The 27,345-nt window shown below is 46.3% G+C and overlaps 1 protein-coding gene and 1 long non-coding RNA gene across 10 annotated transcripts; one reads left to right on the forward strand and one right to left on the reverse strand.

Annotated features, from left to right (window-relative positions):
* Positions 1–2,692: 2,692 nt before the first annotated feature.
* On the forward strand, positions 2,693–24,471 carry CLTA (clathrin light chain A). Of its 9 annotated transcripts, none has more exons than XR_014823874.1 (7): positions 2,693–3,023; positions 10,722–10,759; positions 13,151–13,268; positions 18,123–18,234; positions 20,290–20,336; positions 21,813–21,866; positions 24,015–24,471. XR_014823874.1 is itself a non-coding variant. In XM_021066009.2 (7 exons), exons 1-7 carry the CDS (start codon positions 2,825–2,827, stop codon positions 24,184–24,186), a joined length of 729 nt encoding a protein of 242 aa, XP_020921668.1. In that variant the 5' UTR covers positions 2,693–2,824; the 3' UTR covers positions 24,187–24,471. The 9 variants fall into 9 exon arrangements, 7 of the variants coding, with proteins under 7 accessions (XP_020921668.1, XP_020921669.1, XP_020921672.1 ...); XR_002336806.2 differs by lacking the exon at positions 21,813–21,866 and adding an exon at positions 23,043–23,078; XM_021066009.2 differs by lacking the exon at positions 20,290–20,336 and adding an exon at positions 23,043–23,078.
* LOC110255880 (uncharacterized) lies at positions 21,888–25,956 on the reverse strand. The gene is made up of 2 exons (XR_002336807.2): positions 25,612–25,956; positions 21,888–25,313 (listed from the first exon to the last, which is right to left on the reverse strand). It is a non-coding gene; the product is annotated as an uncharacterized LOC110255880 (long non-coding RNA).
* Between the last annotated feature and the right edge of the window lie 1,389 nt (positions 25,957–27,345).

Raw genomic sequence — 27,345 nt, forward strand, 5'->3', positions numbered from 1 at the left:
TCCATTTACTTTCCCGACCTTCCATCATCTGGCCAAATTACTTCTCAGAGCACAGCACCATCCCCGGACTTTCTCCCTCTTCATCGTCTCACTCAACACTTCTTTGAGATCCGTCTCAAATGCTACTCCATTCCATCAACACATATTTACTGAACACCTGCTACGTGCCAGGCATAATGCTAGATCCTGAGCATACAAAGATGAGCAAGGCAGACATGGCCCCTGCCCTCACCTCAAGGTCTACGTGGTGAGACAAGACACGGAGAAAGAACTTTCCTGTATGAAACTATTTCTATATACGCACATATGACCTGCCTCCCTTCCATGTTTTCAGTTCTTTGCTTGCTCTCTGCCCTCTCCACACCCCTACCCCATCACCATCTGCCCCTCTCTTACAGTAATTTGTATGCATTTCTCACTGCCCTGCTCCTGTATCAGATCCTTTTGGGGTTTAGAGGGTGGGAACTTTGAATTGGAGCTGTAGCCTCTGGCCTATGCCACAGCCACAGCAACACCAGATCCGAGCCACATCTGCGACCTACACCACAGCTCGCGGCAATGCTGGATCATTAACCCACAGAGCAAGGCCAGGGATCGAATTTGCATCCTCATGAATACTAGTCAGATTCGTTTCCACTGAGCCATGATGGGAACTCCTGCCTCCAGATCTACCTTTAATTATTCCTCTTCATAAGAACCTCAAACTAATTTACTCTCCCTCCTCCAAACATGCCAAGCTGTGAAACTCTGCACAACAGTAATAGCAGGCCACTACAAGTGACTCTTCTAAATCTTACCCATATTCCATAACTGAGCTCCAAGCTACATCCTCTGTGACATCATCATCCCTAAACACCTCAGATGATTTTCCCAATTTTGAGTGTTGGGAATTTTGCTAATTTTGGATGATGACAGGTGGTGCCTCCTCCTGGTGACTCTCAGGAAGCTTCTCCAGAGTGAGGCATCTGCCCTGGAGAGAATGCTGTCACTTAGCTGCTACTCTAGTGAGCAACCAAAAGTTATCTTCCTTGGACCCTCGCATGGGAGTCACTGTCCCTTATCCTCCTAACAGGAATAGGATAGGTTGTTTTAAGGAGAAGGTGAATGTGAAATTACTTCATGCATTGTTGCCAATTTGTTAGAATGAGCATTAAAACAAGGAGAGGAGGTAACTGAGTCAGTTGCAGGCCCTAAAGTTTTTAGTTTCTTATGTGTTTTTCTTCAAAACTTTCCTACACTCCATACTTGAAATGACTTTAAAAGTAAGTACATACTGTAAGAAAATAATTACCCTTTTGTGTCAACAAAGATACATGATTACTTTCAAAAACCGCTTTCTTCTCCTTTGTGGACTACCTCTGGAGGCAACTTTGACCTCTGGCTGGCTTTTAGGTTTGTCTCTGTTTTTGACTTTTTAGGGTGGTGGTGGAGAAGGTCCTTCTGTTAGCCAGTGCATAAGCAACCTTCCCCCTATGAGCATGAGTAACTGGAATCACTCTATTATCTTGTCTATGGTATAGACAAAATTAGCCATGTTACGAACATGCACCTGAGTTTAAAGAAATCCTGTCATGGCTCAGTGGTAAACGAACCCGACTAAGAACCATGAGGTTGAGGGTTCCATCCCTCGCCTTGCTCAGCGGGTTAAGGATCCAGCGCTGCTGTGAGCTGAGGTGTAGGTCGCAGACGAGGCTCGGATCCCACGTTGCTGTGGCTCTGGAGTAGGACGGTGGCTACAGCTCCAATTAGACCCCTAGCCTAGGAACCTCCATATGCCACAGGAGCAGCCTAGAAAAGGCAAAAAGACAAAAAATAAAATAAAATAATAAAATAAAAAATAAAAAAAGTAAAGTTCCTGCCTCCCTTAGGTGGGAAAGGAGTATGATACAAAAGATTGTGGCTAGAACCATTTGGAGTTGCTCAGGAGACCTGGGTTTCCTCTTGGCCACTGACTCCCCGTGAAAACCACGTCTTCTCACGCAGGGGCCTCAGTTTCCCTATGAACCAGATAATCCTTAAGGCATCTTTCAGTTCTAGAAATTCCTGCCTAGCTCTGAAAAGAGTACTGTATGCGAAAGGCTTTGTAAAAGGGGTTATATTCTCCGTTTTATAACAATACTATGGAGGAGAAAAGTCACAATGAATGGGAAGCGATTACATTTAAGTCAGGCAGCTCTAAAGGACAAAATAACCCCTGGGTGAATGGGTTAACAAACTTTTTTTTCTTTAGAAAGCCAGAACAGAGCCATAAAAGGACTCGGTTTTCTCAGTAATCCTGGAAGGAGGCAGTGCAGGACTCTTGTTCCCATTTTACAAATGCGGAAAATGAGATCCCAAAAGCCTAAGTGTCTAGACTCTTTTGCAATCGGCCAGCCATCACCGCCCTGACTTCGCCTCACTTCCCGGTTCAACACAGAGCGTCCCTTCTGAGGTGGCTGTCCTGGGTCAGTCCAGCCCCTAAGGCGGGTCAGGCAAGGCTGCCTTCAGACACACACCACTTCCGGCTCCCGGGGGCTGGAGGGGCTTAGCGCCTTCCACGCAGGTGCTTCCCGAGTCACGAGTTTTATTCGGGGGCCTTCCCCTCCTCCTGCTGATTGGTTAGCACTTGAACCATTTCTGTCCTCTGATTGGTTATTACCTTTTCGGCTCTCCAACACTGCCTATATCAACCGGATATGGGGGTAGGGTTTCCGCTTCCGTCTTCTCCCTCCTCCAGCTTGTCCTCCGGTCGCGTTGCCACCACAGCGGCCGCTGCCGGGCGCGGTTACGGCGGGTCGGTTGGTGTGTCTTTCAGCGTCGATTTCTGTGCAGTTGAACGCCTGCCATGGCTGATTTAGATCCGTTCGGCGCCCCCGCCGGCCCCTCGCTGGGGAACGGAGTGGCCGGCGAGGAGGACCCGGCCGCGGCCTTCTTGGCGCAGCAGGAGAGCGAGATTGCTGGCATCGAGAACGACGAGGCCTTCGCCATCCTGGACGGAGGCGCTCCTGGGCCCCAGCCGCACGGCGAGCCGCCGGGGGGTCCGGGTGAGTGCCGGCGCGTTCGGGGCGGGAGCGGTTGTCCGGAAACTCGGTCCGGAGTGCGTCTGAGAGCTCCGTGTAACTCTTGTTGTTGGCTAACCGGGAGGTTGAGGAGTCAAAGAGGAAACGAGACCCCAGTTCAGTCATGCAGAAACCTGGGCTCGAGAAGCCTAGTCTGTTCTGTGAGTGTGTGTGAACCCTCCTGGGTACAGGCGGAGCCAGAAAGCCAAGAAAAGAAGGTGACAGGCTGAGGAGCCTTAAGAAGCCTGTTCAATTCAGGAACTTTTCATTGAGCACTTGCTTTGACTTGAACCTGGCTTCTGAGGCACAGCCGCATTGGCGCAGTTGGCCAGAGTTAACAGACAAGGCTGAGCTTAACACAGACCAGTTAGCAGGAAGGAAGACGGAAAAAAAGATAAGAATAGTGGTATTGTTTTTGAGACACACAAACAAATTGCAGTGCAATTCAGCACTTAATGTACAGAATATTGGGTTCGAGGGAGGAAAGGAGGAGTGAGTAAGGAATGCAGGAAAGATGGTCTAGCTCTGGAGAGAGAAGAAGAGTTTTGCCATTTGTCGAACGTATTGCGGCTAGGACTTCCGAAGCTCAACTTCCTACGGGAACAGCTTTTGGTAGGAGTGCTGCCTAAACAGAACCTGAGATTAGCCTGGACCAGTCTTCCCAGAGGCGAGTAGAAAATGTGGCGTGGCCTCTCCCCACGCAAACTCCAGCAAAAAGGAGGGAAAGGGAGCACGTGGTAAGCTACCAGTTTGACCTCTGAATGCCTTACCGGTGTGCAGAGTTTAGGATTGTGGTGGTAGGAGGGAGGAAACGAGTGCAAGAGACCTTTTCAATCGTTTAAGGAAGTAGGAAATTCGGTAGAAGAAAGGAGACTTGGCTTTTCATTTGCTTAAAAAAACATTCCAATTAAGGGAGAATAGGGTGCTAGCGGGGCAGATGGGTGTGTTTATACTAAACCCAAACCTTCAGGGGGCCATGCAGGTGACATAAATGAGAGAAACCTGTTGGGAGTGAGATGATGAGGAATTTTGGAAACTGGGGCGTTGGTGCGCTCGATGAGCGGTCTTTGTAAAAGCAGTCAGACTAAGGAGTCTGTCTTCAGCCAGCCAGAACCTTTGGGGAAGTGGGTCTGGGGAGACTGCTAGGTTGCAGCCTGAATTTTTAAACTACACCATGCTGCCTCCAGAGCAAGTCAGTTCCCCCATATGAACTTACAGAACAGGTAATAGGCCAAAAAAGGTAATTTACAGCCGGCATGTTGGGCTGAACTCTAGGCTATGGTGGGAAAACGAAGTTGGCTTTCAGTGATTAGGGTTTCTTAGTTGCTATGGGTGGTCTTCACTGTTTGCCTGAGAATCAAAATTTATTTTAGATCCTTAGTTCATCTCCCCTCATTTGATAGAAAGAAGTATGAGTCCTACAGAGAAATGACTTGCTTAAGAAAAAAGGGCATGTTAACAGCTGAGCTCCAAGTCTCCCTGCCTTAGATTGTACCATATTCTGGTGGCGTTTTTAGGCAGAGGTGGGGTGGGATGAGAGATTGCCATCTCTGAAAGACAGTTGTGGCTGCCCTGATGAGGACAGAGTTGGGAGCATCAGGACTCGCAGAAGGCTGTCCTGATTCAGGACAGTGTTAGCTCTTGCTCGCTTTTGTATCCCCGGTGCCTAGCAGGGTGTCTGGCATGTAGTAGATTCACAGGAATGTGCGAAAATGTCAGGTACAGGGGTCCTGTGTAGAACCAGCAGTTGTTGGTGATGGACAGTTTGGAGAGAGAGAAGGGAAAGAGTAAAGTTGGACATGGATCCCTTGTGCATCGAGCTTTCAGCAAAGGGAAGGAAGGGACGATTGCTGACTTATTTCCTACGAAGGCCTTTCTTAGTAAACTAAGCATTTAGTGACTTAAAGCCAGATCTCTAACAGTGTAATTGAGGTTGGTAATAGTGCAGTGGTCAGAAAAAAAAAAAAATCATGCAGTGGTCAGCACTTCCTTTGGGGAGTAGAGAAGTGGTTAGACATTTTCTTTACCTCTTCTCTCTCTCTCTCTCTCTCAGTCACTCACTCTTGTGGTTAAGATTCTGTGCTGTCCTAGACTGCTTGAATGTGAGTTAAGCTTTGTGGTCTCAGACAATTTATATAACCAACACCACTGCCACTGCCCTGCCTCAGTTTTCTCCTCTGTAAAAGGTGCAGATATAAACCCTCCCGGGGTTGCTAGGATTATGTGAGCACCTGTGAAATGCTTACACACACAACCTGGTGTGTTATTAACACAGTACCTGTTATTCCTTGGGAGTGGGATGAGAAAGGTGTTACAAACCCTATAGGCTTTGGAGTGTAATGAGAAACAGATTTTAGGAGGGATCTCTGTATCTGATGTGTTAGACAGGGATGTATAGGCAGGAGGTTCTAAGTGAGTTTGAGGAGAGAGGAACATATCTAAACTCCAGCCTTACGGAAAACTCCCGTGGAGGACAGGCTAGGCCTGGTGTTATTCTCAGAAGATCAGAAAAACTGAAGTTTAGATGTGAGAGGCTTGGAGTGAAGTGGCTCGGAGTTATTGAAGAGAGAGGCAGCCAAGTCTAGAGCTATGGAAAAGCCTTCAATCATGAGGGCTGAGGATGGAGGAGGATAAGAGATGTGATTAAGGAGCTGCTGAGAGAGTGTGGCAGTGAGGCAGTGACTGCGGGAAGAGAGGTACGTAAAGGAAAGGTTTCTGTACTTGGAGAGGAATTTTCTTGGTAGCAGTGGTGGAAGGAAGTTCAGGGAAACCTCAGGCATGATACTTAGTAATAGTGCACATTTGCAGTATGCCAGATTCTCTGAACTTTCAGATCCCGGCAACAATAGCTCTACAGGCAGAGTGGTAGCGTCATCCTACTTCAGGTGAGAACTGACCAATTGTGGCACTTAAGCAGGGTTCCTAAGGTAGCAAGCTAATACGTGACTGCACAGGAATTCACACCCAGGTCTGCTTGATTTCCAGTGGTTGGGGAACATGGGAGACATGGGAGATTGAAGGTGGATTTGGGACAGTCTTTCATCTCTGGAAACTTGTCCCGGCGCTTGTTTCTGTCTAGAGTTCCTGATGCCCTAGAAAGTTTCCTTCTGGAGCATCAAGTTGCTTGGCTTAGTTGTACTTACTAAATCAAGGCCCTGGATGGCTTTTCTTTTGCATGTTTCTACAGCAACAGACAATCCTTTGACTGGAGCCAGTTGAATGTTGGTACAGTAGTACAGTAACAAATAAAAGCTCAAAGCCCTTGCCAGTGGATCTGAATGAGTCTTCAGACCTAAAGGACAGGCAGCACGTGACCTGGAAGGAGCTATGGGCTAAGAATTGCGTTGAGTTTTGTGTCTGGAGTAGTGATCAAAGTCTCTCCTACTGGCAATGGCCCTGGGTTGGAATATATTAACTGGATAGTTGGGGTGTTAACTGTAATATATTAACCAGAATGTAGGCCTGGACAGACGAGCTATTGTTAAGTGCTAAGATTTAAGATTATCTCACTCTTTTTTCTTACACAAAAATAAATTTCAGGTAGATTAAGAGAGGCTTTTTTTTTTTTTTTTTTTTGCCATACCCACAGCAGCATATGGAGGTTCCCTGGCTAGCTTCAACCTATGCCACAGCTGTGGCAACGCTGCATCCCTAACCAATCCCCTGCACCAGGCAGGGGATCAAACCTGTACCATCACAGAGACAATGCAGGATCCTTAACCTGCTGTGCCACAGTGGGAACTCCCAGATTTTCTTCTTCCTTCCTTCCTGCCAGCCTGCCTTCCTCCCTCAGTTCCCCACAGCATATGGAGTTTCTGGGACGAGGATCAGATCCGAGCTGCAGTCTTGACCTCAGACGTAGCTGCGGCGACACCAGATCTGTAACCCACTGTGCCCAGCCAGGGCTCGAACCTGCGTCCCAGTCCTCCCAAGACACTGCCAATGCCGTTGCACCACCGTAGGAACTCTGAGGCTTTTTTTTTTTTTAAGTACCAGAGGAAAAGAGGAAAAGTGATTAGAGTAGGACAGTCTGCTAGCATAAAAGCAGAAAGAGCAATCATAAAGGAAAAAAAAACTGGATAGCATCTCATACAAGTTAAATAGTTCTAGGTATTAAATATCATAAACCATACAAAAAGATAGAAGGGAGAATATTTTTACCATGAGAGCACAAATAATATGGAAAGAATACTTAACAAAAGAAGCAGAAAAATGGGGGAAACTCAGGCAGTTTAGTTAAAGAAGAAAATCAAATGTCACTTAAACACCTCACAGGAAAGATTAGCACAGCAGAGCCACTTTAAGATTTCTTTTTCTTGCTATCAGATTAGCACAAATTTTAAAATATGATAAAACTCAGTCTGTAGTATCACTGAAGGCCTGAAAAATTAGGTGCTCGTGCTGGTGGTGGAAAAACACATGAGAGACCAAAGGAGGCAAAAATGGCTGGTATTTAGAGGTCTTTAAATGTTCTGGGAGTTCCCATCGTGGCTCAGTGGTTAACGAATCCATGAGGTTGCAGGTTTGATCCCTGGCCTTGCTCAGTGGGTTAAGGATCTGGCGTTGCCATGAGCTGTGGTGTAGGTCACAGATGGGGCTTGGATCCCGAGTTGCTGTGGTTCTGGCATAGGTTGGCGGCTACAGCTCCAATTTGACCCCTAGCCTGGGAACCTCCATATGCCGCAGGAGTGGCCCAAGAAATGGCAAAAAGACAAAAATAATAATAATAACAATAATAAATGTTCTGTGAACCATTAATTCTGCAGCAAGTAATTTATTACTGAGAACCAATTGAATATGCCCCCAAATAATTTCATTAGTTTTTTGCTAAACTTCATAGCTCCAAAACCTGATAGAATACTTTAAATTTCTCTGGGTAGGTGGCATACAAACAGCTTGAAGTAGTAAAAAGCCACTGACAAAAAAAAAAAAAAAAAAAAAAAATAGGAGAAATGCCTTTTTTTTTTTTTTTTTTGGACGGTGCCCGCAGCCTTTAGATGTTCCCAAGCCAGGGATCAGACCCACAACACAGCAGTGACCTGAACCACTTCTGTGACAATGCCAGGTCCTTAACCCATTGTGCCACAAGGAAACTATTTTTGTAGTATCATGAATAAGAAACTCATTTTTGTAGTATCATGAATAAAACATAGGAATAAAACAATTAGGGAAATGAAGAAAAGCATGAGAAATAGGTTGAAATAATTGATACAGAACCAGCACATGAAAGGTGGATCAGAGCTGTGGTGGGTTGGCAAGTGCTTAGATCCTGTGGTTTGTTTTCATGCCTCAGATTATCAGAGGATCCTTCTTCTGACTTCCTGCTTGGTCAGGTGTTCCACCAGTTTTTAAACTCTGATTGTCTCCTAATACATGAGTTTAATATTTTTCTTATATGTCTTAAACATAAAAAATTTAGAGAGAATATTGTCATCAATTACCGGCCCCTTCAAGAACACCTTACTCATTTCAAGGAAGCAAGCCTACACGTATATTAAGGTTGTTTGTAAAGTGCTGACAGATTTGTTCTGAGGATTAAAATTTAATGTATAGAAAGCGTTTAACATGGTGTCTGGCACACTGGAAGCAGTAAGTGGTAGGTGTTTTCATACTCAAAAGTTGAGAATTTAATGATAGAAATGAATTACTAAAAAGCATATGTTATAGGAGTCACATTTTGCTGAGAGAAATTTCATGTATATGCATTAGGTAAACCAAAAAAAAAAAAGAGAGAGAGAGAGAAAGAAACCAATAGGCTGAGTAATGAAATGGTAAGGCATTTTTTTCTGTCTCCACTTTCCTTTTTGTAAAAACAGTGTTTTGCTATCAGGGGAACACGCTGTGGAAATGAGAGTTTTTAATCTTCCCAAAGCCAAAAGGAGGGTCATTGGGAGGAGCCAGAGAATGAAAAGAATGGATAAAATGTTAGGGCTGATTTGCAAAATAGGCAGTTCTTGTTGGGTTTAATTAGATAACAACCCAGAAGACTGGCGGAGTGGTTTGATAAAATCTTCACCTGTTCAGAGGGAAGAATGCGGCTGAGAGACCCTCCCTCTGGCTTCTAGGATAAGTTCTCATATTCGAGGGCCTTGTGATGGGGACCCACACTAGCTTCTCTGCATGCCTTTTACTGCTTGGATTCTTGTATCTTTTAGTTTCATCTCCTCTACTCTTCCTCTCCCACCCCATGTGATGACATGATCATTGTAGTTTGAAAACGGTTGGACAAAATAACAGAAGTCCTACATAGTAGGCAGTAAATAGGTGTCAGCCAACAGATACATAGAATATGTAGGTGGAAGCTCCAATTTTTTTTCTTTTTCTTTTTTTCTTTTTTTTTTTTTAGGGTGGCTTCCGCAGCATATGGAGGTTCCCAGGCTAGGGGTCTAATTGGTGCTACAGCTGCTGACCCATGCCACAGCAACACCAGATCCAAGCCTCGTCCGCAACCTACACCACAGCTCACGGCAACACCAGATCCATAACCCACTGATCGAGGCCAGGAATCGGACCCGCAACCTCACGGCTCCTAGTCGGATTCGTTTCCACTGCGCCACAACAGGAACTCCCGGAAGCTCCATTTTTATGTTGCCTATATTGAAGCTTTTAGGGGAGGCAGAGCAGCCGCTCCAAAAGGCTGTGTGGAACCCAGTACAGACTGTCTCAGTGATGGCTCTTGGGTCAGGGCATGGGTTAGAAACACATACTTATTGGGCCAATCACGTAACTGAACTATGGACATACAGAATGGGTTTTAAAAGAGGAAATGAGGCTAGTGGGATCTGGCAAATTGACCAGAGCATACTGTACCTAGGGCTGCCTTTGTGTCAGGAATGCAGGGCCAGTATTGCCAGATCTTCTGTTTGTACCCCCCAGTCCTGGAAATCCTGATTTTGTGAAATGTCCTGGTCTAGTACTTTCTATCTTAAGTAAAATCTCTTAAGTACTAACTGTGGACCACCAGAGATTGATAATCTCTGGGTCTTATCTAGACATTTTTCATATTTCTGAAATAGACTTTCTCTTTTAGCTCATGAACAATTAATTGTGTTAATAAGGTCAGATTGTACATGCTTTGAGTTTTTGTAACTTGCATCCTTGAAAACACTGATTTAATCTGGTATGCCCAAATCTTACTGTTCTGGGCTAATTCCAGATTTCACGTGGACTAGAGGAATTAGCAAGAAGTCTCAAGTGTAGACCCTCAGGTGCCAAACCTACTCCACAGGATGGAGAGTCCTAACCCCCACCCCCCCCACCCCCCGCCCCCAAAAGCATCTTGGTTTAAACATGAAGCTGCACATCTCTGCTCACTGTGAAGGATTCCATGCATGTTTCTCCTTTGCCTTCTCCAGAACTTTCACAGAGAAACTGTTGCTCTGTGAGACTCTTCTGCCAGGCTCCTAAGTGTTGTCTCTCTGAGCCAGAAGACAATATCAGAAGCTTTGGGGCTTGGGGGCTTGAGACAGATTTGTCCACATTTTGGTGAAGTCTTTTGTTTATGAGCACATCTTGATTTCATTAACTAGGAAGTTGTCCATTGTTCTGTCTTGTGCCGAGCATGGGGCTAGCATTTGGCAACTTAGAGTACCTATAGCACACAATACTGTATCGTGCTCTGAAACTGTTTGGCCCAGCATTTGACCAGCCCCGATTGACAGATTGAAATGTTATGTCTTGCAGATGCCGTTGATGGAGTGATGAATGGCGAATACTACCAGGTACAGAATATGATTATGTTGAATGATAGTGCTTGAGAGTCTTTCTCTCCTGTGATTCGAATTGATTGGCCTAGAAAGGACTGCACTCCTTTGACTTTCCTGGATATATTAGTAACTGGTATGTTACCTCCCAAAGTAGAAGGGTTTGAAGAGAAGTGACATTGATAGGGCCTTCTTTTAAAATGTGATTGACCCGGCCCTAGTGGTACCAACTTTATTCTCAAGAAATGACCCTTCATGATGATGGTGGTGGTGGTGGTGGTGGCAGCAGTAGCCACAGCTAATTTATACACTATGTGCCGCGCACTGCGTCAAGCACTGTTCATGCTGAATCTTCAGTTCTCCCAACAACCTGAGGGACCTATACTATTATTATTCCCGTTTACAGATGAATAAACTGAGGCACACAGAGATTAAACCAGGAGCCTGAAAATAACAGGTAGTATGTGGTGGGGCCAGCATTTGATCCTTTGAGCTTTCAGATTGTATTGAGGGTGAGGGTGGCTGATATTCGTGATGCCTACCGTTATTTCCCCTCTGTATCGCTAAGCTTTGGTTATCAGATCACCTTGCATCGGCTTTAATTATAGAAAATTTACTAGTCGATAGAATTGAAAGAGTTCTAAGCGAGGCTCAGGGTCCTTGGACTGGGACTCGGACTCATTTCCTCTAGGACTCTGTTTCTGCAGGCTCAGTGTGCAGTTTTGTCCTCTGTCATAGTGGCAGAATAGCTCTAGCACCTCTGGGCCTCTTGTGTGCATGTCATACTAGCTAGAACAACGTGGAGTTTTTTCCCGACCACTTAAAGTCCTGTATTTCCGTCTGGACCAGATGGAGGTGATCACTGTGGCCTGGGGAAATAGCTTGCTTGCCTTGCTTCTGCCTGGGCTTCTGTCCCCTCTTCAGCCAATTACCTGTCAAGAAGGACGAGGTTAGTCGAATTGGTTTAAGCCAAAGATGAACTGTCAAGGGCCAGATAGTAAACATTTTAAGCTTGTGGGTCAGGAGGTCTCTGTCAAACTATTCTGTTTTGGAAGCATCTATGGACAGTATGTAAGTGAGTGAAGACAGCTATGTACAGTAAAAGTTCGTTACAAAAATGGGTGGCTCGGAGTTCCCGTCGTGGCGCAGTGGTTAACGAATCCGACTAGGAACCATGAGGTTGCGGGTTCGATCCCTGCCCTTGCTCAGTGAGTTAACGATCCGGCGTTGCCTTGAGCTGTGGTGTAGGTTGCAGACGCGGCTCGGATCCCGCGTTGCTGTGGCTCTGGCGTAGGCCGGTGGCTACAGCTCTGATTCAACCCCTAGCCTGGGAACCTCCATATGCCGCGGGAGCGGCCCAAGAAATAGCAACAATAACAACAACAGCAAAAAAGAAAAAAAAAAAAAAAAAATGGGGGGCTGACCTGGCTGTAGTTTTCAATCCCTGGCTTAGAGCTTGGCCTTTAGAGTGAGACAGAATGGGGTTCCGTCTTGGCTTTATCCCTTACTGGGCTGTGAATTTGAACATGTCATTTCTCTGTGCCTCTGTTTAATCCCTCAGCTGTGACATGGGAATAAAAACTTGCTTACAGGATGTTTGGGAAATAAAGCTTTCATGTGACTTACACATGGAAAGTGCTAATTTGTTCCTAATACTACTGTAAATAAATTTTTTTTGAATGGCCACACCCATGGTACACGGAAGTTCTCAGGCCAGGGATTAAATCCGAACCACAGCTGTGGCAATGTGGGATCCTTTAACCTGCTGCACCTGGCCTGGAATTGAACCCCAGCCATTGCAGTTGGGTTCTTAACCCACTGTGCCACATAGGGAACTCCTCTTTTCATCTTTGTTTATGGTCTCGTTAGGTTAATTCTGTCATTCAATAGGTGAAATAATTCTCTAAAGATTAGTTTCTGGAGTTCCCTTGACGGCTTGGCAATAACAAGCCCAGCTAGTATCCATGAGTATGTGGGTTTGATCCCTGGCCTCGCTCAGTGGGTTGAGGATCTGGCATTGCTGTGGTGTAGGCCAGCAGCTGTAGCTCTGATTGGACCCCAAGCCTGGGAACTTCCATATGCTATGGATGCCGCCCTAAAAAGACCAAAAAAAAAAAAAAAAACTGATAAGACTGTTTCCAGTAAGTCCACTACCCAGCTTTCCCATGTCCCACTTATTTACAGGATAACAACCATTCTGCCTCCCTTGTGGGTTGCAAGAATTGAGTGCATAATGTTGAAAGCTCCCTGTCAGCATTTAAAGTTGTGTTGTTGCTCTTAAGGTCATCCTTCAAGAGGTCATTCCTTGAGGTCATCCCCTGCACATTACCAGGGGTTCTAACTGGGGTGAAACACATTTCTGCGGGGAGGTTTCAGTACTGATAGAGCACAATTGTGTTTTGTGTAAAGGAGAGTAATGGGCCGACAGACAGTTATGCAGCTATTTCACAAGTGGATCGATTGCAGTCAGAGCCTGAAAGTATCCGTAAATGGAGAGAAGAGCAAACGGAACGCTTGGAAGCCCTTGGTAAGGAATCCCTTTTTGTCTTTGGGTGTCTGTTTTCAGTGGAATAGTTGACCTTGACTCTGCTTTGATCTGGTTTTAACTTGAATTAGCCATAAAGTCCTTGTCCACTTTTGGGGAAGATAACCTTCTTATTGTGAAGGTCACAGGCCACTCACATGGAGATGCTTGATCACAGGTGACTGTGTGGAGATTGAGGCAGCCCAGAGAGCCACACGTGCATCATCTCCTCTCAGGAAGGGCAGAGTGGTGCTGCAGAAAGAGCCTGAGACTTGGAATGAATGACAGGGGTTCCAGGCCCAGCCCTAACTCTTAGCAGCTATGGGTACTTGGTTGCTCAAACCAAGTGTGTTTCTTCATCAGTGAAGTAAGATCAGTGTTACCCAAAGGGAGTCTGAGATGGTATTTATGAGAGTGCTTTGTGAACCTGAAGGTATTATATCCATGGGAGGGACTTCACAGCCCATTTACCATTTGAAGGCTGAATTTAAGGTAATGTCTAAGAGGAAAATGTGAGGGATGTCAGGAAACCCTGACATGTACAATTTGGTTTTCTTACCCTAATATCCTTGCAAGATAAGTTTTTACAGTTACGGGTGAGGAAAGTGAGGATCATAGGACAAGTAAGTTTTCGAATCACACAGCTAGAGGTTGGTAGAGTCAGAATTTCAGCTTAAGATTGTCCTGCATCAGAATCCACACCCATCCCTTCTGCTGCATTACCTTTAGCCTACACCATCTCTAGGGCAGGCCGAGCCTGAGATCAGTGCCAGCCAGCCTGGCCTTTGATGAAGAGCCTTCTCCATGGAGTGTCATCTCTTAGTTAAGATCAGAAAAGATTGGTATCTGTACTTGAGGGTTGGAAACATACGGCAGAGCTGGGGGGGGGAATGTTATCCGCAGGATGGTGTTTTCTCAACTTTTTATTAAAATTTCAAACCACATAGTGAGAGTATAACAAACGTGTGCTCCTCCTCCAGATTCAGTGATAAATATTTTGCCATACTGGGTTATCTTTATGTAAGTGAGGCATGTATGTGTGTGTGTATATTTTAGACATTCATGTGCACACACAGGTATATGTGTATCGTGAATATCCATGTCATTTTTTTCAGATCCACTTTAAGATATAGACATCACATACTTCATATTGAAATATCTTATTGTACATCTAGAAATGACAGTCTTCTATGTAACCATAGTGTCGGCTTTATTACTCCTTCCTGCGAATCACTAAACTAGTAAAAACATGACTCACATGGTGTAACTGACACCTAGAAATAGGAAGGGACTTGACCCGGATAATACCGTCAATTAGTATAAAATCTTTTCTCTCTCCAGCCTAATTTCTATGGCTTGCAGAGCAAAAGGCACACTTAGGTTTGAACCTTTACAGCACTATCCAATAGTAGTTTCTTTGACGATGGAAATATTCTGTTGTTCGGTATGGTAGCCACTAGCTACATGTGGCTAGTATGACTGGGAAATTGAATTTTAAATTTCAGGTCATTTGAATCACTCTAGCCACTGTACTGGATAGCAGCTTTAGGTCTATAGGACTTCATGGTGGTCTTTAGGTCAGTAGGTCTTCATGGTGCTAGCTAGCAGCCTTTGTCCATACTTACTCTTTGAACATCTCTTCTGAGTAGGCCTAGAGGCAAGACGTAGCTGGTATTAGTACTAGTGGAGTATTTTTCATGTTGCAGAACCCAGCTTTATCTTTTCCCTTCCCCCAAAATGTAGCAGAATTATTTTCCCCATGGAGGGAGTAGAGTATAGTTTGATATCTAGAAAAAATTGCATTTTCTTTTTCAATAGCAAATTAGCCTCTTTGGGAATATTCCATAAACTGTTGTTTTCTTGGGATGCCTTCCTGAGGGAAGTCAAACATTTGGCCTCATATTCCAACAGAATCAAATTAAATTGATCCATGAATTAGGTGTTGCTGCAGTTTCACCTTTTATACTTGAAAGAACTGTGAGAAAGTACAAGATGCTAAAAATAGAGAAGCATAGCTGTCCATGGTTTTCAGCTCAGCTGCAGGCTGCATTCTCCGGTAATTTACTGCGATCGGGTAATGAGGATGGCCAGAGAAGACAGCTGTCAGTGTGCCCTGCTCTCTAAGAGGATTTTTCACCCTCCCCTCCCCCTTCTTCTCAAAGAGATTGTATGACAGCTTGGTTAAGCATTTAAGAATTCCAAATTGTTATTACCAGCATCACTTCATAAAGCTGTAAAAACAAGAAGATGGTTTTTTTGGGTTTTGTCTTTTTAGGGCTGCACCCACGGCATATGGAGGTTCCCAGGCTGGGGGTCAAATTGGAGCTGTAGCTGTTGGCCTGTGCCACAGCCACAGCAATGCCAGATCCGAGCTGCATCTGCAGCCTACACCACAACTCACGGCAAGACCAGATCCTTAACCCACTGAGCGAGGCCAGGGATTGAACCTGCATCCTCATGGATGCTAGTCAGATTCGTTTCCACTGAGCCACAATGGGAACTCCAAGAAGATGATTTAAAGGAAATATTTTATGCACAATCTGTGCAGATGGACACAATTTTTATTAGGTTAATTTTTCAGCAGTAAATTTCCATCTTTTAATCCTAATATATAATAACATTTAAAATGTGATTATTAGACTATGCAGAAAGAAATACTCTCCAATCAAAAAGTGAACTTACTTCCAAAAAACTACATCTCTGTAATTTCTTGCAAGTAATTCCACAACTCTGAAAAGGAGACCTTCTATTTTAAATTTTTTTCAGTCTTGTCTACAGGGTGCAATTGGCCCACAGCATCTCTCCCTGCATTGCTTCACAGTGCCCTCTCTTCTACATACCCCTGATGCCATGGACAGACACACATCACACTTGAGTATTGGGTGGAAAATTTGAGCAAAATAATTCTTCTTCTGAGTGATAGGTCATCTTCTGCTAAGCTAACCGAATAAAGATCTTTATTAATCTGAAACTTTGGGTAGATTCTGGCTGCTTCTAAGCTGTTTCTAGTAGTACAGACATGGATTATTACTCCAAAAATTTTCTTATAAATGCCTGCAGTTGCCCTGAACGTTTCATTTCTTTGAGTGGTTGTTTGCGTTCTACTTTCCTCCTCAAGGATGCTCATTAGAGCTTGGGCTCTGGCGCTGCACTGTCCAGACTCTGGTCTGGATCACTGGTGCCTACCTGCTGGTCGCATCTCGTGATTCTTGCTGGGCCTGCTTTCCTTCTTGTCCTTCCCTCTGGAGGCAGCATAATCAAGTAAAAACATGTGTGCTTTAGAGTTGACCCTGGGTTTGAATCTCGACTCTGCCGCTTATAACCTTTGGGAAAGTTGCTCAGACTTGCTGCTGAATATGGAACTAGTTTGCCTTCTTGGGATTTTTGTAAAGATTAAATGAGGCATCTGTAAAACACCTGCCAGAGAGGACGTCCTTAAGAATATGCTGAAATGGGAGTTCCTGTCATGGCTGAGTGGTCACCAACCCAGCTAGCATCGGTAAGGACGAGGGTTCAATCCATGGCCTTGCTCAGTGGGTTCAGGATCTGGTGCTGCCGTGATCTGTGGTGGAGGTCACAGCCGTGGCTTGGATCCCACATTGCTATGGCTGTGGTGCCAGCTCTGACTCAGCTTCTAGCCTGGGAACTTAAATATGCCTCGGGTGCGCCCCCCCGCCCCCCAAAAAGGAATACGCTTAAATTGAAATATTAGGATAACATTGTGTCAACTGCAGCAATAGTGTGACCTGTACTTCTTTCTTTTCTACCATTTACTAACATGTTTCTTTAGGTCAGTGTCTTAGGGAAACCCCATATTTAGTCCTGAGAAAGTTCATGGTTCAGAAAACAATTTGGCAGACCTGCTAGGTGTGCATTTTCTCTCTCTCATCTAGAATTTTTTGGAGAGCTATTAAGAATGAACCCTCCCCCTCCCCCCTATGTCATAGAAGTACTTCTACCATATTTAGTGAAGAGAGTGCCACCTTGTCTTTTACAGAACCACTCATGGTCCAACCTGGGGTGCGGAAAATACGAGATTTTATTAAAAGATTATTTATTGGAATGGAAGGGCAATGGGATTCTACTGTACAGCACAGGGAAACGTGTTTGGGTCACTTTGTTGTACATCAGAACTTGAAACATTGTAAATCAACTTATAATAATAATAAAAGATTATTTAATGTGAATAGTCCATCCTGAACTAGTATTGGCAGCATTATTAAAGAATTGCCTGTAATTGCATTTTCCCCAATTGGTGCCCCCAAAGTCTTTTTTAAGTAAAAAGGCCGTACTTCCACCTCTCCTCCCTCAGAAAAACCCCCAAACTAGAGATCCACTAAAGGGTAGATGGACCAGGAGAAATTGTGGTGAAACATTTTGACTAGATAGCCGAGATCCAGAGCTGGACATACAAACAGGGAAAATAGAATTTTTTCCTTCCCTCCTGACTGTTCTCCCTCTAACACAAACATGCACTCGAACGTAGCATAAGATTAGTAAACTCCAGGAGTTCCCGTCGTGGCGCAGTGGTTAACGAATCCGACTAGGAACCATGAGGTTGCGGGTTCGGTCCCTGCCCTTGCTCAGTGGGTTAATGATCCGGCGTTGCCGTGAGCTGTGGTGTAGGTTGCAGATGCGGCTCGGATCCCGCGTTGCTGTGGCTCTGGCGTAGGCTAGTGGCTACAGCTCCGATTCGACCCCTAGCCTGGGAACCTCCATATGCCGCGGGAGCGGCCCAAAGAAATAGCAAAAAGTCAAAAAAAAGAAAAATTAGTAAACTCCAAATAAACAGTGAAGTAAACATTCAGTTTGTATTTTGCCTCATTTGTGTTGTCTTTCTTTTCATTCCCTTTAAAGATGCCAATTCTCGGAAGCAGGAAGCAGAGTGGAAAGAAAAAGCAATAAAGGAGCTGGAAGAGTGGTATGCAAGGCAGGACGAGCAGTTACAAAAGACGAAAGCAAACAACAGGTCAGTCCGCGCCGCTTCTAGCACAGCTCATTTGCCAAGACCGAGTCGGGTCCATTTCCAGCAGCCAGTGTGGGCTTTCAGCTGCCACCTCTTGTAGTGTGGAGTGTCTTTGCAGGTTTTCTAAGAAATACTTAAAACATGAGGGTCATGGGTCTCTGTGGTCTTTCGAATAGTTCAGACCCCCATTGTAGTGAGTCTAGCTCTGCCACTAGAGCTGAGTTGACATGCACATCCTGTAATGCTGTGGTTCCGCAGAAGAAAGAGTTATCTCAGGGGTCAAGTCCACGTGTCATAATGTAGCCCTGGAGTGAAAGGCCGCTTTCATGACTCTGCCAGGATTTCAGTATTTGGAGGTGATCACGTCGACTGGGTTGTGTCACATCCCCTAAATACAGCCCAGCGCTCCGAGGGCTGCTTCCCAGAGGGTCCGCTAGCGGGGACATGTGCTTTTTCACTAGGTGGCCAAGATGATCCAACACAGTGACTTCAGGATTAAGGATTCTCTGGGTGCTTATTATTTGTGTCTAAGAAAATCTCAGGTTGACTTTCTTTAAATGTTCTTTTCAGAATTTACTCTTACTTAAGGTTAAGTAGTTATAGGAGAAATTAGTCATTCTCGTGTTACCACCACCCAGCAGCTGTGGTCTTAAATGCTTTGCGCTTGGAACCCACTGCCAGAAAAGAGGGAGCTGACCGCTTTGCCAGACAGCTTCTGTCATTGTGGGGCAGCTATGGCAGAACAGACGGACTGTTTGTGTAGCAGCCTTCAGCCACCTGTCTCCTGTCCTTATTTCTGTCATTGCCCCAGGTGCCAGGCTCAAGCCTGTGTCCTGGCCACCTTCCTGTGGGGCATGGACTTTGTAAGCGTGCCTGTTGGATTCCATTTGAAGGTCTGTGACAAGTACAGTGGGGCTGTTGTCTGGTCGGGGTTGAGATGCTAAGGGTGTCATTAGCTACTGGGGCTTTTGCTGAGATGGTGGTCATTTTGAAGTGCTGACAGGTCCAAGCTCTAAAGGAGCTGTGCTCATTCAAGATGAGTGCTCCCAGAGGTAAGTTCAGATTTCTAAACACAGATGGGTGGGTGCTTTGTGCAAAGAACTTCCGAGACCTTGTTTGCCCTGGTGAGGCACCTCAGGCTGTGAGCCTGCTCTGAAGAACATGGAGAAACAAGGCTGACCCGCCATGTTCAGTGTCCCTAATGTTGAAGCACATTGATGTACAGATTCTCAGGCTTAAAAAAAAATGATTATGTTGGGAATAGGCTTCCCACTGCAGAAATTTTTTTCAAGCCAGTGTTGCTAACTTGTATCTCTTCTGTTGAAAGAGAAAAAGGAAAAAAAAAAAAAAAAAAAACCTCTCTCTATAGTCAGTGGTCTTTGGAGAGAGTAATCACACCTGCTTTTAGGAGCTCAGTTGTGAAGGTTTAGTCCCCCCCAGCATTGTTTGAGAGTTTGGGGACCTTTCTTAGAATTGCAGACTGTTGGTTTGGATGATCTTATAATAGATGAAGCTCTCAAATTCCAGAGAGAGGAAGAGACTGAAACTCGCGCACACTGAGAACATAGGCCTTCGAAGTGGGTCACTTGCCAGTAGTCACTGTCAGCAGGGTTCCAGGACACAAGGGTGGGTTGGTACACCTTATTCCAATTACTATGCAGTGGGCTGGGGTGGGAGCCATCACAGAACACCCAGAGGGACGTCTTTGAGTGGTGCACACCTTCCCCTGGAGATTTTGGCAGTGTGGAGTGCTCTCCCTTTCCCCTCTAACCTAAACATTTATAAAGTGACTCATCTTTCTCATTGTCTTCAGGTGAATAGTGAGTACTTTGAGAAAAGGAACTGAGGGGGCTCACACCCAGCAAGTGGCGACTTTGCAAACAGTAGCCTATTGCACCTTTCGTAAGGTTTCACCTCTTTCAGGGCTTGTAAGAGTGTGGGGAATCCTTGATTCTCAGTGGTGGCAAACATTTTCCATGCCCCCCCTGGGCTGTTCACGTTGGTCTGCTGAGCTCACAGGGTCAGGCCTGAAGCTGTTCCTTCTCTCCCCTTTCCCAGCTTTCCCGAAGCTCCTTCCCTGCTCCCCTGAGGTGTGCTGCTTTCAGGTGGGTGAAGAACAAATAGGTGGAGGGCCCGCCTGTGTTTGTGGGATATGCCTTTTGTATCTGGGGCCGTAACCCTACTGTCACTGCAAAGGAGCACAAAGCCTGACATACACGCTTTTGTTGTCTTAGTGAGGCCTTGCACAGGAATCAGGAAACCTTTCTTCTCTCTCAGTCAAAGCCAGCACAAGTTGAGATTGATTAGATTTAGCCCTTTGTGTAAACTAAAAGGATTATAGGCTTACAAGTTGGCCTGCCTTTCCTCTCCCTCCCACCCATTGTGCCCACAAACAACTCTGTTTTCCTGCTGACTCACTTGGAGTTAAAATCCGGTTGTTCTTTTTGCTTTCCTTAAATTTCCACAAAACACCTCCTATGTATAAAACCAAAATGAGAGAAAAGCAGGGGTATGTGTAAGTTTAAAAATAAATTAAAATTACTAGAATTTCCCTTCACATAAATATGTGAGCTTCGGTTAATGACCAGGTATGACTCTCCTTAAAAAACACCCCTCACACTCCTACCCCTCAAACCGACCTGGCAAAGGACAGGGTAAGCCTCCTGGGGGGAGGTTCCCTGCCACCCATGTGGGGTGAGGGGGGCCAGCTGGGCCCAGAGTCTAGTCCAGCCTTGTCCCCTGTGGTGTAAACTCTAGCCCAGGTTGCCCCCCTTTCTTTCTTGTCCCGGAGTTGCCGTTTTTGATCCATTCCCATGTGAGGGGTAAGGAGGGCTGACGTTCTGCCTGCTGGGTTGTACTTGGACAGAGCTGTCGCGTCTGGCAGGGCCTGAGAGGACAGGAGCTGGGTTCAGAGACAGACCAGAGCCTGGACCCTTGGCTGCGGGTCTTCCCCCCACTTGCCTCCAGGTGCTTTTTTAAGGTGATGAGCATTTTGAAATGACCACAGGAGGCTGGAGGTGATCCCAGCCAGCCCCGTGTGGGGGAGCAGGAGTCGGATAATCTGAGATTAAGCTCACAGGCTTTGGGACCTAGTGTGCCTGCTGTCTGGCAGGATGGGTGCCCAGTGAGTTGGCGAGGCTGGCAGGGAGGGGGCTGGCTGGTCGTGAATTCTTCCATTGCTGCTGAACAGGTTATTTCTTCTCTAGGCCTCCATTCCCTGTTCGCTCATCTGTACAGTGTGGGGTGAACACTAGGTTGTTAGGGTCGAGGACCGAATGGACACATGTCTGTTGAGGGGCTCTAAGTGGGTGCCTAGAAGATGCTCGCCGTTGTGGGAAAGGCCTGGGGATGAAGGTGGCAGCGCTCCCTCAGGAGAACCCTTCCTGCGAGGAGGACCAGCAGGAAACTGCCCTGCTGGAGGGTCTGGCCCTGGAAGCCTTGCCTGGGTTAGGATGGTGCCTTGGGAGCAGGTCCGCAGAGCACAGTCGTGCCTCTATCGTGGATTTGAGATGTTTCTGCTTCTCAATGTTCTCTCTTTTTTCCTGCCTGCTTGCCTGCCTTTTGGACCTCTTGCTGTCTAGGGTGGCAGATGAAGCTTTCTACAAACAACCCTTCGCTGACGTGATTGGTTATGTGTATGTTGCAACACTAATTCCTTTTTCTTGTTTTGATTGTTTCTACTTTTCATTTAGTTAATGCTCTTTTTATGTCACCAGTTTGTTTGCTTTTAAACTTAATTTTCAAATCGGCACAGTGGGGGCTGCCTAGGGGTTGATAAGCTGGGGTTCTGTTCCATTGTCTGTCGCTAAGAATCAACTCCCTGCAACTCTGGGTGCCATTTTCTGTTTCGGGGTTTAGGAGGGAAGGAAGCTGACACCCTTCCAAAATGTGGGTCATTTGTGATAGTGTCTGGGAAGGCTTTGGGACGGGGGAGGGCTCTGACCTCTTACTGCTGCTGCCACCACCCTGCCCCAGGCGGGAAGGGGGGGTGTCCCTACCTGGGGGAGGGGGAGGCCTGGGTTAGGAGCCAGTGAAGGCAGCACTGTCTACACTGGGTGCCTTTGAAGAATGTGGAATTGGTTGCCTCTCCCTCAGGGCAGAAGAATCAGAGCAGAGGGGGCTGTGTAATTGTTTCTCTGTGGTCTCACGTACCAGAAAGTGTAGTTCGGGGGCTGGCTTCTGATGCCCTATGTCCCACCCTGGCATAAAGAGACCCCACCCCCACTCCCTGGCTTTGAGGTCAAGAGAGCCAGAGCTGATGATCTGGGCCACTTTGGCTTTCCCCCCCCTCACGAAAACTGCATCTTCTCTGGAAAAGTCTTTTGTTTTTTAAGAATTCCTATTATCAAAACAGTAGTCCTGAATCACTTCTGTTTCCTCAAAATTAGGACTAGCTTTTGCTAGAAGGGAGGCAAGGATGGAATGGAGCAAGAAGAACCTGTGGGAAGGACAGGCGACAGGCTGAGGGCTGTAGAGCCTCTGAGGGCCCGTGACCTTGAGCTCTTCCTCCCCTTGGGAGACAGAGCTGGGCCCCTGGGTGCATTTGCAGCGAGACTTGTGAAATGCTGGATTTACAGGTGGTGTTGGGTTTGCTTTTTGCACATTCTCTCTGGAGTAGAAATGGAGACTGGAAAGGTCGAGTCTGGGTTTGCTGGGCAGCAGGGTGGCCCAGCAAAGCCAGCGGCACGTCCCTAAGCGTACAGAGTGGCAAGGGCATGTCTAGCTTACTGACCATCTGCATTGAGCTCATTCTCATTTTCTGTATCTGACCTAAAGTTTCTCTCGTTTCTTTTCTTCTCTTCACCTTTAAGCACAAACATAAACCATCCTTGCTACAGCCTAGAACAGTTAAGTAAACCTTTCTCACCGCCCCTGTGTGTGCCATGAAGTCGCAGTGTTGTAGTGGCTCTGGGCTTCAGCGGTGTTTGCCACGGCCATCCCTGTGAGAGTGCCACCCCTGTCCCCACAGACCAGTCATCTCCATTGCTTTCGCTTTGCCCGTGATGCCTGTTGGAGTAGATGAAGTATTGTGTCTTCCCTCCTTTTACCACTGTCCTTTTAGGCTGTAGCTCCTACCAGTTGGGGATGGGCTGACCTTGGTGTGAAAGAATGTTGGAGCAGCATCCTACCAAAAAGCGACTGATATGGATTGGCTCTCAGCCGTTGGGTGCCTGCTGCTGGCAGCGTGTGCCCTGAGAGGCCCGCGGCACCAGGCTGGAGGGAAAATGGCAAACTTTTGGCTGAACTGGAGAATGTCCGAACAAACCCCTTCCAGAATGGCTTTTAGTCTCTAGTGCCTGCTAGCATGGGAGCTTTGTCTTGAATTCCTTTTGATCTGCCCTGTTTCTCTCCAGCCTTAGGAATAAATCCAGAGGCTATTGTGCAGAGGCTATCAGGCTTCTCAGAAGTCTCTAAATTTACTTGAAACTTAGAATAGCCCAACAAACTACGGAAGTTCTTGGCCAGCCTGCTGCTTTGCCCTTGAAGGCAGTGAGTAGCTGGCTAAGGAGTTTTCAAATTCTCTGTATCAACAGAGAGAGTGAGCCCTGAACCAAACACCTGTATTCCAACATTTTACATAGCAGCCCAGGCACCCTGTGCCTAAGAAAGCTGGCCACGCATCTGCCCCGAGTCTTACCTGGGCCAGGGGCTGTTGCTCTTTGGAAAACCAGAATGCCATTAAGTCAGGCATGAAGAGGCAGTTGCTTCCATAACAAGGCAGCCACCAGGTAGAGCACAGGGGGATTCTGCACTCAATCAACATCTTTTGTTGTTGCTTCCAGGGCAGCAGAAGAAGCCTTTGTAAATGACATTGAAGAGTCGTCCCCAGGCACGGAGTGGGAACGGGTGGCCCGGCTGTGTGACTTTAACCCCAAGTCCAGCAAGCAGGCCAAAGATGTCTCCCGCATGCGTTCTGTCCTCATCTCCCTCAAGCAGGCCCCCCTGGTGCACTGAAGAGCCACCATGTGGAAACACTACATCTGCAATATCTTAATCCTACTCAGTGAAGCTCTTCACAGTAATTGGATTAATTATGTTGAGTTCTTTTGGACCAAACCTTTTTGTCTTTAGAGTTGATCATTGTTTGTGATTGCATGTTTCCTTCAACTGTGTTCTCCCTGGCATTCAGAGAGGAGCGGAGGCGCCCAGGGAAGGGAGGGAGGCCTCCCAAGGGCAGCCTCAACCTCTGCTTTTGTGCATTATTCTGAGAATAAATTTCTGTTTAAAACTATAAACAAACATGAAGCATAATTATTGGCCTCAAAATGTGCTGCAGTTCGGAGTGGTAAGGAATTTCCTTTTCTCTTCTCCAGGGGAGAGGAGGCACAGCCCTTGGGTGCCCACACCTGCCTTGAACTGAAATAGCTCCTGTCTGTGGGAGTTCCCACTGGAAAAGGGAGTTCCCCTTGCCTAAAAGTTAACCCTTCACTGCCTACCAGACGTAGTAGAGCTGTGAATGCCCTCACCATGCTAGACATTTTGGCTCTGTCCCTTATTGTAGGACCTTGGAGAGTCTGTTTCAGCAGGGGTTTCTCTGGGGGATAGAGGCTAGTGAGACCTTTTATTCCTTTGGATTCGGCCAGTAAACCTGAGTCAGGCTGGCCTGTGGGCTGGCCCCCTTACTCTGAATCCCCAGAGCATTACTCGGGGGTCTGTGCCACCCCTCGTACTTTGCTTATTTTATTTCTCTTGTCAGATCCTTCATCTAGACCTTGCTGGCCAGTACAGTAGCCACATGTGGGTAGGTAGCACCCACATGCAGAGGGCCGATTATAGAACATTTGCGTCATCATAGCGTTCTGGACTCTGCTCATCAGGTGCCTGCAGGAGACTGTATATTCCATTCAGACATCAACACACTGATTATCTACCCTCAGAACCTGTCACATTTTAGGTGATAGTTGCAGTGACTAACAAAGCTGTATTTCAGAAATCTAATAGTTACCTGGTACTATTAGGTAGCCCAAGTTGGAGACTGATGTGAACTCCTGTAACACCACACTCAGGAGGTGGGGGAGCGAGGGGTAGGTCTTGCCACTGCCAAAGAGCAAAGTCCACCATATCTCCTATGGTAATTGAGTCTGTAAGGAAAAGGAACTTTTACTTTTCTGCCTATCTCCCCCATCCAAGCTTCTCAGTTGGGCATTCCTTGATCTGGCCCAGTTTCTGGCCTCTTTGCTTATTCCTCTCCTTTAGCTACTTTGGATTGCAATCAAGCAATCACTGTTGCTCACCAACCATTTGTTTCTTCTGGGCCTTGCTGAGGCCACTGAAAATGTCAAAATCTGGTTTAGGAACAAGCTCAAAGGCAATGGCCACCATGCCTTTCCTTAATTCCTCCCCCTGAGCTCTCACGGCCACCTATGTGGGACAGCTTACCTTCTCATACTCTTGGTGTCATCTGGACTGGTCTTGCCTTCCACCTGGGATGGTCTTCATGAGGGTGGACGTGGCAGTTATAAGGTGTCAGTAAAGTTTATGACTGTCTCCAAATCAAGAAGTAACTGGATAATGACAAAAGTAATGCTATATGGCTTCCAAGGCTAGGTTGTAAAAGGCAATGCAGCTTACTGCTGGTGTGTTGGAACACACAAGCTGGCAGTCCTCGAGCCACCATGTAGAAAAGCTCTACCATCCTGAAGCATCCATGCTATGAGGAAGCCCAATCAGCCCATGTGGAGAGACCAGATTGAAAGGCCCTGAAACTACAAGCAAAGGAGATGCACAGCCAGTCCCTAATTTTCCAGCCACCTCCAGCCACTGTCTAAGGGTAAGTGCATCAGATGCTGAGTCAGAACTGCCAGGTAGAGCCTTTCCTAAATTCTTAACCCATGGAAACCCTGAGAGAAGGTGACTACTGTTTAATAAGCCTTTTAAGTTCTAAGGTGGTTTGTAACACAGCAGTAGTAACTTCGGATCATTTCTGCTGCCTGTGTTACCCACATGGGGCTTCATAAAAAGGAGTTGATCCATGAGTGCTCAACACTTAGTTTCAAACTACTTTCTTGGGGCCACTTTGCCTTTTGTCAAATTTTAGAGATTATTCAACATAGTATTGGAAGACCTAGCCGGAGCACTTAGGCAATAAAAGAAGAAAAGGAAAGGAAGAAATAAAACTCTTTAGTTTCCAGGCTAGGGGTCCAATCAGAGCTGCAGCTCCCAGCCTTCCCCACAGCCACAGCCACAGCCACCCCAGATCTGAGCTGTAGGCCAGGGAGGATTCAGGCTCGATCCGTGGCTCCTGAGCAATGCCAGGGATCAAACTCGCATCCTCAGGGATAATGCCTGGGTTTTTTTGTTTTTTGCCTTTTTAGGGCTGCACCCATGGCACATGGAGGTTCCCAGGCTAGGGGTCCAATTGGAGCTACAGCTGCGGCCTATACCACAGCCACACAGGATCCTTAACCTACTGAGCAAGGCCAGGGATCAAACTCGTGTCCTCATGGATCCTAGTCAGGTTCATTAACCACTGAGCCACAGCTCGAACTCCACTGCCTGGGTTCTTAACCTGCTGAGCCACAGGAACTTCCTAAAACTATTTTTAGATGACATGATTTTATATATAGCAAACCCCAAGGAGTCCACCAAAAAACTGTTGGAATAAATGAATTAAGTTGCAGGATACAAAATCAGTATACAGAAATCTTTTCCATCTCTGTACACTAATAATGGACTATCAGAAAGAGAAATCAAGAAAATAATCCCATTACCATTTCATCAAAAAGGATGAGATACTTAGGAATAAACTTAACCAAGGAGGTGAAAGAACTGTACAGTGAAAACTTTCGGACACCAATGAAGAAACCGAAGACAAAAACAGACCCCCATGCTTAAGGATTGGAAGAGTTAATATTGTTAAAATGTCCATACTGGAGTTTCCATTGTGGCTCAGTGGAAACAAATCCTTGACTAGAAACCACGAGGTTGTGGGTTCGATCCCTGGCCTCGCTCAGTGGGTTAAGGATCTGGCATTGCCATGAGCTGTGGTGTAGGTCGCAGACGAGGCTCGGATCTTGTGTTGCTTGTGGCTGTGGCATAGGCTACAGCTCTGATTCAACCCCTAGCCTGGGAACCTCCATATGCCGCGGGAGCGGCCCAAGAAATAGTAAAAAG

This window comes from Sus scrofa, chromosome 1 (genome assembly GCF_054392235.1).
Source record: "Sus scrofa isolate SSC_HxYL_T2T_F1_AM1 chromosome 1, Sscrofa_HxYL_maternal_Yorkshire_Landrace_v2.0, whole genome shotgun sequence".
Taxonomy (NCBI): Eukaryota; Metazoa; Chordata; class Mammalia; order Artiodactyla; family Suidae; genus Sus; species Sus scrofa.

Bases quoted from the DNA above. Each gene is read 5' to 3' on its own strand.
- CLTA (XM_021066009.2), top strand. From the start codon at position 2,825: ATGGCTGATTTAGATCCGTTCGGCGCCCCCGCCGGCCCCTCGCTGGGG. The intron at 13,269-18,122 runs GTAAGGAATCCC...TTCCCTTTAAAG, and splicing joins GGAACGCTTGGAAGCCCTTG to ATGCCAATTCTCGGAAGCAG. The intron at 23,079-24,014 runs GTTAAGTAAACC...TGTTGCTTCCAG, and splicing joins CCTTGCTACAGCCTAGAACA to GGCAGCAGAAGAAGCCTTTG.